Source organism: Augochlora pura, chromosome 10 (assembly GCF_028453695.1).
Source record: "Augochlora pura isolate Apur16 chromosome 10, APUR_v2.2.1, whole genome shotgun sequence".
Lineage (NCBI taxonomy): Eukaryota > Metazoa > Arthropoda > Insecta > Hymenoptera > Halictidae > Augochlora > Augochlora pura.
This window is the reverse complement of record NC_135781.1, coordinates 10,447,681-10,458,079: the sequence shown is the minus strand read 5'-3', so window position 1 is coordinate 10,458,079 and position 10,399 is coordinate 10,447,681. Positions and strand designations below refer to the sequence as shown.

At 42.0% G+C, this 10,399-nt stretch overlaps 1 protein-coding gene and 1 long non-coding RNA gene across 2 annotated transcripts in view; one reads left to right on the top strand and one right to left on the bottom strand.

Moving 5' to 3' along the window:
• The window catches only part of LOC144476093 (uncharacterized), a 145,419-nt gene that overhangs the window by 131,142 nt on the left and 3,878 nt on the right, over positions 1 to 10,399 (top strand). The gene's annotated exons all lie outside the window — the stretch shown is intronic.
• On the bottom strand, positions 6,928 to 8,524 carry LOC144476581 (uncharacterized). Its single transcript, XM_078193688.1, has 2 exons — positions 8,417 to 8,524; positions 6,928 to 7,209 (listed from the first exon to the last, which is right to left on the bottom strand). The coding sequence occupies exons 1-2, from the start codon at positions 8,501 to 8,503 to the stop codon at positions 6,928 to 6,930; spliced, it is 369 nt and encodes a 122-aa protein (XP_078049814.1). The 5' UTR covers positions 8,504 to 8,524.

Genomic DNA, 10,399 nt, shown 5'->3' with positions numbered 1-10,399 from the left:
TACGAAGGGCATCAATATTTTTTTAAACGCGAATTATATTTTTTCCTTCGACAATCTATGCAGCTTAACATTCTGTACAAAAAATATGAACCTATTAATATCGAAAAGCTATTAGTCAAGAAGACGTGTTTATTTTAATATTGTTATGAAATTGCGACCCTTTTGATCTGTTTTCCTTGACTGTCTGGCGAATGGCAGAGACCCTAATCAGGGTAGATGATTCGAAGATTATTTCTTCCAGATAAATTCAATTCATTCATCTTTCATTTGAAAATCAGTCGATAGCCGATCTTCAAAAAGTATTCAAAAAACGTCTCCTATCCCACTGGAACAACGAATGGAAGCACTTTGCAAGGCCGCACCGACAACAGGTGCTGCCTTCAAGGTGCTGTTGTCAACCGACAACAACAAGTAGCGATAAACAGGATTAGAATAGGTCATTCCAAACTAACACACTCCTTTTTAATCTCCAAAACTAGTCCTCCACTATGCGATATTTGCAACTCCCAAATAACAATAAAACAAATCCTTCTAAATTGTTCCAAGTACACAGAACTCCGCGCTAAATACAAAATGAAACCAAACCTCCGCGATAACCTTAACAACAGCAAGCAAATAAGACAAGTTATCTCATTCCTGAAAGATTCAAGCCTCTACGGTAAAATCCAATATCCCCAACTAAAAGTCGTCGCTAATAACCGCAAGTGTAGTTGATGCGACGTAAAATACTAGTGAGAAAAAAATATACGAAACACTTGAAACTCTTAATGGTGCTATATAGTTTTGCTGGACAGTGTACGTATACGCAACAATGCAACTTGTCCTTCCAGATTGACACGCAACAACGCAGCTTGTACTCCCAAATTGACACGCAATCGTTGATACTAATTGCGAACGCAAAGTCAACGAAACAGCGTGTAAAATATCGGACGATTTCTCGGAAATTGCTCGGATCCACGCGCGAATTGGTTTGCCCATCTGGCAGGACCTCGCCAATACGCGATCGCCGATTGATTGGCCGCGGACATTGCGGCGGTTCCGCCTTGTAGCCGCTTGAACCGGTTATTTCCTCGCACTTCGGCGAGGCTCGGAATCAACGCGATTAATCGTCCCGTGAACATCAATCTCCATCGATCTCTGGATCCGTGGGACCCACCCCGACGAACTCGATTACTTCCGGCGGATATCGAACGTGAATTCGTGAACGCACGAGCGGCCAACGGCGCCGAAGTTAATATTGACCTGTCACTTCGTTACGGCGAACGGACGACCTTCGTGCGCGTCTCTCCCGCTTCCGTGCCTTATCCAGAGAGACCCTCTCTCATCCTCCCTCTCTCTCTCTCGCTCTCTCTCCCTTTCTCTTGCACACTCCCACTCACTCTACCCATCTTTCCGACTTCCCCGTTACACCGGAACCCCCGATGCACCGTACTCTCCGTCCGGACAACACAGGGTCCGGGGGGCCTGTTCTGTCGATTTACATGCAGATTCGATCAGAGACGCAACCCCCCGCCCGTGTCCTTTAAAGCAAACCGATCCTTGGAAAGCCAGGAGGGCGCGAGGTGGCCTCTCCCGTCTTTCGCTATCCGGCGAGGTGTGAATTCGTTTACAAAAGATCTCACGTGAGGAGATCCTTATCCTGGCTTCGAGAGCCGCTGAACCGATATCGAAGATAAGGATAGGGATGAAAGGGCTGCAGCCGTGCTCTCATCGATAATATAGATACGATATTCGAGATCCGTGCCAAGTTCGTATCCGTAAGGTCTACAGTGATCGTTATTGAGCTGTCCCCGTCTGATCGTGGTGCAACATTCGTTGGTAGAATGGCAGGAATTCATTCGAGGCATTCAAGGCAGGAATATCGTTGAAGATTAAGTTCCAATGTCTGTTCTAGTGTTTTGCTATTGGTTCATCACGAACGATACGTAGTAACGACGATGACAGATGTAGATACAAGACAGGATGAGGTAAAGTTTGTCAGACTTCGGGATCGCGGTTAACGATTAAACTGAAGAATAATATGATAAACTGATTGAAATGTTATAAAATCAGAGGATTTAACGAACACTAAAATTACTGAAAGAAGAAAGACACATTTTAACCCACATTTCTTTGAATTGATATAATTTCTATTATGTACGTATAGTGCAGCTATGTGTAGAAGCATTATAAATACGAATTGTTTCGAATGTTCTAACCGGATTCAACATTTTAACCCTGTTATAGTTTCCAACTCAACTATAAATACGAAATAAGTTGAGGAAGCGAAGACTCAAATATTAACGATTTCCTCGAATGCTGAATCTTGAAAACAATGTTACACAATCGCAATATCGACATAATCCTTTTTATTATCATAAGAAGAAGAGAGAAAAGTAACGTGAAAAATCGTACTTTCCATTGTCATCACAGAATAGTGTCGACACGACTTCGGTATCGTTGGTTTCTAAAGTGGAAATGTGTTGCTGTCATCGGGTGACCACCCACACATAATCAAAGTCAATTTCTCTATAATTGCGGACCGCAAACATATCAGCGTCACCGACGAATAGCCCAGGACAGTGCGGTCACACCACCAATTAATCTCCAGCCTAATTGATTAACTTCGTGGAGCCTTGTACAACATAATCGACAACTGTGCATCTTCGTAAACAATCAGGACCAACAGAGACGGCTGCGGTTTTTGCAAATAAAAGCGTTCCGTTAGACGGCCATCCGTCACCAACGAAACGATATTTCGCTTAGCTACATGTTCGATCGCGTGTGTCTGCGTTGCGCGTACACACGACAGCAGTGATTCGGGACGCTCGAGAACCAGAGTGGAAATTGATGGAGCAAAGTGGAGACGGTTGCGAAACGATTTTTCACGATCAAGTTCAATCGTCGCCGGTGTACAAACCACCATCGTTGGTCGCCCTGCTGGATACGGGAGAGCCGAGTCGAGGGATGCGCGTTAATCGTGGACAGTGACTAATGTCCCGTAGCTGTGAATAGTGGCGGTGGTCATCCGAATGAAGAGACGAGGAGAAACGTAGCCGTTTAGGGGAAGCCGTAATTTACATCCTGACGTTACGCACGAAGTACAAAGCGAGGAATAATTGACGCGGACGCGAACACGGCGGGAGCCTTCGCTGACTCGCCTCGCATATAGCAAAACAAAAACAACCAGTGACGAGAACTTCGCGCCATTACGCTCCGTTTCGACGATTTTTTCAAGGTCTAGGCGTCGAGTCGAGCACACCACTCCCCAATCACTTCCAATACAAACATTTAGAGGATTCAAAAACGTGTCTTTTGTGATAAGTGGCGTGATTTCAATATCATTTCTACTTGGTATATTTTTTTTCTGGTATAAAGGGTTACTGATGACTTAGATTACTTTTCGAATAGGTGTGAGTCTACCATTTGTTTAGGTTTGAAACGAACTTGTTTGAATATCTTATGCTCAGGAATTTCCTTTTTTGTTACAGTGTGTTTTCTGTAGCTTCAATGAGTATACTAGTTTTGTGGAACATTATTCAAAGAGTTAAACATTCCTGCAAAACAATAGTATTCCAACACTTCCAACATGTACCTGGTTCTGACAGATCAGATTTAGATCATATGACAGCTATGGTAAGACTGTATTTTTGTTGAAATCGACCTCTCCTTGTCACACTATTCAATATTTTTTAATTAGTGCCGGTGCGATAACTCATATACAAAACGATTTACTGTACAAATAAATGAAGATGAAGTATGACTACAAATATTCGTGTTGCTCTTGTTAATCAGAATAATCGAGGTTCCACTGTATTGTATTTTATTGTTTACAATCATATGTCTCATTCGTGAGAAACCTATTATTCCAGCGACAGCACAATTATGCGACAATCACGGTTTTGTCATCACGGTGACTAAATACGCGGACTCTGAAGGCCGAACGCGCCCGGCTTATCTCGTTCACTATGGAGTCAAAGGAATGCATAAACGACACTTGCTTGCGTTATGATTGTACGTTAATAGCCATTTAACAAGTGCGAGACAAATCTTTGGAACAGGTTCAAAATCAACATCTTGACCTATTTGATGCTGAAGGACACGTTTGATCTTTGGTCAGATAATTTCTGCGTAATGATACCTATCAAGTCTCCCTTCAGCAGCGTTTCTTAAGATTAAGAGAATAAGGACGTGGTGATAGTCCAATAACTACAATTTTATATTTTTTCATACACTGAGTCTAAAACTATTGAAAAATAATGTTTTGTTCAGAGTAAAGTACTTAATCTTTAATAATTATTATAATAGAACACAAAAATGTCAAGATACATGAAAAATTTAAGAATCTTCTGCTATCAGTTTCATTTGGCTAAAATTTTTTTTAAAGAGAGACACATTCGTACTTAATTTTTGTTTCTTACACTTGATTTTCAAGATTTCTATTTCACGTTCAAAAAATACATTGCATAATTTTAATGTAATACTATTTTGTACAACTAACTTTTCAACTTCTCCTACAATGTTCCAAAACCGATTTAGTAAAAATGGTTATGTATGTGTACGAGAGATCGGTAAACATAGTGTTAACGACAGAGAAGTACTAATCTACGTAGCTGTGAAAAAAATCGTAACGTAAGGAAGTCAAGAACATCACTGCACCCTTTCTTGCGAATCTTCGTAATTCCCTCACTTGGTCTCTAGATTGAAGTCGATTGAATTCGCAGGGAATGCGATCGCAATTAGGGTAGCAGTCTAGATCGAGAACGATTTCAAAAATCGCTCGTCTCCCTTACGTCCGATCCGGCTATCGAAGGTATAATTCGGACTTCCTGCCGCCTGATTGTGTTAATAGCGCGATCGACTGTTGCGACGCGATCACGCAATCCTCACGCGAGTTCTCGCGACGCAATTACGCGCGATTCCTGACGTATCGCGCGCTGGAAATATTTTCTCCCCTTTTCGCTTCTCAATCCAACCTGCCCCCCGACGACTACGACGGCGTCGCGATTCCACGGCTTTATTTCGTTCACCTACTTAACCCAGACCGCTGCCATTTTTCCCCAGCCACGTCTGAACGAGACGAGGATTCGTTAACGCTGCCGGGAATCGCCCTGCCAAGAAACGCGAGGCGGAAGGAACACCCGGCTCGGCGAGACCAACGTTAAACACCGCCGCGTCGGTCCCCGACTCCTTCATTACGACCTCTGAACCTTAAACGCTTTCTATCCGCAGCTTTTTTTCAGTCAATTGAGAACTCAAGACGCTCCCTCTGGCCATGGAACGCTGGATAATCGAAAACCGCACGGCTCAGGTGTGAAGCCCTCCTTAGACCTTCCTTGGACATGGTCGTCTCTGAAGACGATTTTCCTTAAGGATGTATTAACACTCGGGATAACTGATTGCACTGATAACAGTGTTTAGCTACATTTAAATAGTATTTTTTAGTCCGAATTTGTACATATTTTATTAGTTACATAATGCGCAGCTTTTTTTCAATCATACTATTTACGAGCTGCTTCTTTGTGTATTTATGTATAATTTGTTAGATTTCTTATCATCACGATATTAAATATCTACCTGAAGTACACAATACTTTCGAAAAACTTTTTCTTAAAAAATATTAAATCAATTACACGAATCAGTAAATAGTTAAATATGCAGATTGCTAGTGTCCTTCTGTAACAGGCGAATTATATTTCCAATAACTCGGTTTTCTACGAAAAGCAGTCGACGCAATTAAAAATTTGCATGAACCTCAGCACTCTGGTCACGTAACTCAGAACGCTCGGTTGATTTTAATTCAGCGCAACCTGAAGTTTCGAAGCACACGAAATCGCCTTTAAAGAAAGTAAAGAAAGAGAAGCCCGTGTTGAAGCTGTACATTAGCTCTTATATTCTCAAGGAGCAATTTTCTTTACCAGATTGCGGCTCCGTTTTAATTAAGCTTTCCACGGTTTCCACAAAAATTAATACTCGAGTTATTGAGGAAGTTCTTCCAAACTTTTGCCACCGATAAAATTCCTCCAACCAGTAGAACAATTCGTGAAGATTTACCGTGACTCGAAGCAAATTAATAACGAATGCAATGTACAAAAATTATAAGAGAACGTTTTTTCGGTGGACAATCCAAGAGTTTAGATCGAATTATAATTGTAAAATAGAATTTTAATTACGCAAACCTCCAATTTCAAAAATTTCTATGGTCTAAATACGTTTGTTATGTAGTAGATCCAATTTAAGGTAACTCGCATAGAAAACAATTTACTCTGTAACTCAATAAAGTTTGTCAGTATAAATAAAGTGACTGCTCCCTTATCAGAACATTTAAGTCATCTTACATAAGTCGCATAATCGAAGTTGCACTCTAATAGAAGTAATCGTATTCAAGGGAAATAGGAATATTTTCAAATCGAACATGATGTATACTTTACAAGTTCAACAAGACTAAAAATATTTTATGAATTTTTCATTCCAAGTCTAATGTCGAGACGATATCATATTGCACTTTGAAAGCTGCTTTTCTGACCTTTGCAGCGTTTATCCACTACAATTACGTAAAGAACAAAGAGAAATTCACGCTCCTTAATTAATGAGATTCCCAGCGATAGCGATAAGGGACCAGTACTATGCTCACAGTTAGAGGATTTAAACGCGAACCTTCTGTTCCTATAAGCTGACGACCAACACCGGAAGGTCTGAGGGTGTTCTCAAATTGGAGAATCATTACTTGTCTGAGATCTCTCCCTGGGCCGCGAGGCTAAACTAATTCGTGTTTCCAGATAGCCGAAACGAGGCCTCTGGGAGTTCGAGATAACGGCAAAGGGAAAAGAAACTGGGATTGCAATTAAAACCGAAACCTCTTGCGTCGGTTCGGATTAAATTACCCCCGTAACGACGGTCTCGTACGGTGGCGCACTAGCAATTTCGTTCCAGAGGATTTCTGCGTACTCACTCTTGCGGCGCGAGCGTGGAGAGCTGGGACGTAGGGTGCTGCAGCGCCGGTTTCTCCGCTTCAGTGTTAATTATGGGACCCTCGGGTGTTCGAAGGGCTGCCTCCATGGCCGCGGCCTCCTCCTCCTCTCGCAGCTCTTCGGACGCCTCTTCCGGGATCGTCGTGATGTCCTCGATAGGAGGCGGAAGATCGTTCCCGTTCTCCTCGAGGTTGTCCATCATCGGATCCGAGTTGTTGTCCCCTGGACGGGTCACCTCCTCGATGTCCGAGTCGATACCCTGGAAATCGAACGAACTTATCAGTCATAATTCACTGTAACGTTTTACGTTTATCATTTTGTTCGTCTCCATATGAAATCAATATCTACTGCGATACCAAAAAAAAACGCGCTAAATAAAAATCAGTTCGTCCCCAATCATAAATTCCAGGACAAGAGTATTTTTATCTCTAGAACGACCCTCTGAGATAGCTGGCGAACTCACAAAATTTTTAATTTGTCTGTAAAGAGATCTAAATAAATACTAAAACACAAGAAGAGGAACGAGTGTTTTCTTTAATATTCTGTGAGGTTGCATAATAATTTCGATCACGTTTCACTTGTTTTCAATATATCCAATTATAACTTTGAACAAATTGACTGCTCAAATGGTTCAAATTGAACAAAGTATCACTCGAATAAAGTATCAACTTAAAATCATATTGCTCTATTATCAAAAATAATTTTACTATTTTTAATGTATAAGAAGTACTTAATTAAAGACAGACAATATTGATTGGCAACTGTGACCAACAATAAATTCAGTCTACCTCATAGATTCATCAGACGATAAACTATCTATTCTCCAAACAACTGTATCGAGGTTATATTTTTTATTCTAAATCTTTAAAATCATATTTATTTCGTCTTGATTGATTCGATCCTCTAGATGTGCAGGAAGAAGTTAATTAAAGATGCAGAATAAATCTCGAGAACTTCCGTCTAATATAAAATTCAGTGAATCTCATGCAGTCATCAGTTTAAGTATCAATTTAAAATCATACTTCCCCATCTTTTATAATTCATGTAGAACAAGAAGTTAGTTAAAGACAAGCAAGATTAAATCCGTGAAAGCCGCGCAGCAATAAATTCGCCAGGTAATTGGCAAATTTATGGGAAGAAGGCAGTCCATTAACAAACTTCTGTGACCTGACGTAAGGGATTTTACTTTGCACATAAAACATCTAGCAAGCATTTCTTGGCACCCTTTGAACTACCCAGCAAGAAGAGAGAAGGTCGACTCATTTGTCTGGTGGTTCTTCCAACGGGTTGTCTGGGGATCATCCTCGGTAGGATCCTGACGAAAAGTACGTTCTGACCAGAAGCATTGACGTGGTGTCATAGTCGCCAGTTTATATATATTTCAAGCGGGCGACTACGACGGTAGCCATCTATCGAGGATTATTGAGGACGAAGGAACAGCTGGAGGTAGCTAGGCGGTTTTGTACCTGTGCGAAGTCCATGTAGTAGGAGTCCCTGGAGTCGGAACTGCCACGGCGAAGCCGGAGGCTGAGATCCGGCGAGCTCTCTCCCATCTTTCTTATCTATCTGTTCCTCTTCTCTGTTCTCTGGCTGTCTCCCTCGGTTCCTCTCCTCTCTCTGGCTCGCGCTTCGCCTTCCCCAACGCTTCCTCTGCGATGCTACCAACCCCCTTTTGTCTTTTACGAGCTTCTTGCTCCACGGTCGGGGAATTCTAAAGAGGGTGGCCCTGCACACACAATCCACCGAGTTTGCAGGCTGAAAGAATCGTCCTTGAATGACAGATCGTCGTCTCGTTCTATCGTTCTCTCTCTCTTTCTCGTCTCTGTTCCTCCCGCGAGAGAACGACCAGGCGGGAGAGAAACAAGAGATAGAAGAACTGCAGGCTAGAGAAGAACAAGAGTTCCTTGGTCGTCGGCGCGAAACAAAAATGCCCCGGTTGAAAGGCGAGTCGCCGAGTGGTCGTACGTGAGACGGTGAATGCCGACTCCAGAATCTCTGAATATCAAACTTTCGCTCGAATTAAAATTTTACCCCCCTGCATCCTCTGCTGCTAGCCGTGCTAGTTTTGCTCGCAAACAAGGATGTCAGTCCTGTCGTACGGAGTCAACGAGCCGCGTGCCGATTTCAACGGGGGTGTTAACCACCCCCGCGGGTTCGACGCTTCTTTGGAGCTCGATTCACCACCGACGGTGCATTGTTAATGACTTCGGGAAACGGCAGCGAGCACCGGGAAGCTGCGGAGTCGTAACTTTGCTAAAAGAACGGATCGCGGGGCGCAAACATGCATAAAATATTGCTTGGACTCCTACGCGTACACTGATCCGGGGAATCTGCTATGGGGGTTCTTAAAGACCAAAGTTGGTTTTAACTTCGGATTGTTTCTAGCTTTTGCATCGACTACTTAGTTTTCGTGATTGTGATGGATAGACTTTGTCTTTCGGAAGCAGAAAAAGCGGTTGTTTTCTATATATAATAATTAAACTATGTCAAGAAAATCTTAGTAATTTTAGAGAATCTTAGACGTAACACTAAATTTAGATCATTGAATTAATTAGTCAATCGCATTTAGCTAGATCGTGTAAAAATAAAAAGGTCTTTGTCTGGATTTTTACTTGAAAATCTAACAACTTATTAATGATCCAATAATTTCAAGGGCTACGTTGCATAAATAATCACGAAGAAAAGACCAAGTTTTTGCAAATTATTTTTATTTCAATCCTTCGTGTTTTAAATGTACTCCATTGTCCTCACAACTATAGGAGAATATAAACTATAAATTCATAAGTTGCTATGAAATTAAAGGCATTTACCGATACCTGCATGTTTCCATATTTATCGAATGCTAACAATATGATTACCGATTCGAACTATGGTAGTCACAAAGTCATGATTAAAGTACAAAAGGGTAAACAATATATAAAGTAAAAAGGCTAAAAATCATTAAGGTAAAAGCAGTACTCAAATTCACAGCAGAAAAAGGGGCTCGGTTAATAAATTATTTAATAATTAATGTTTAGGGAAACCCTGGTTCGACCCTTCCGTTTCCCTTCAGCAGATTTACGACATTGCACGGATCACTGGCAAAGGGCAGGAACTTCTGGCAACGTTCCTCCGCAGGTAGAACGCCAGTCGGCAAGATTATCGGGCCGAGGCGCGACTCTGTTACGTCGAAATTAATTACTAAAGCTAGGAAATTCAATCGGCCGACCCGTTTGTCTTCGAGTTAATTGCCGTAGAGGCGACTCCCGGCCGGGGTGACTTTAATTAAAACTAGGAGACGTCTCTCAGCCGGTTCTCGCGGCTCCCCACGGGATCGAACACGCGGAAAAATCTCGTTCGCGCGAACGATCTTCTTTCACGCGACTTAATTAAACCTCACAGCTACCAACGATAGAGAGAGAGAGAGAGAGAGAGAGAGAGAGAGAGAGCGAGAGAGAGAGAGAAGGAAG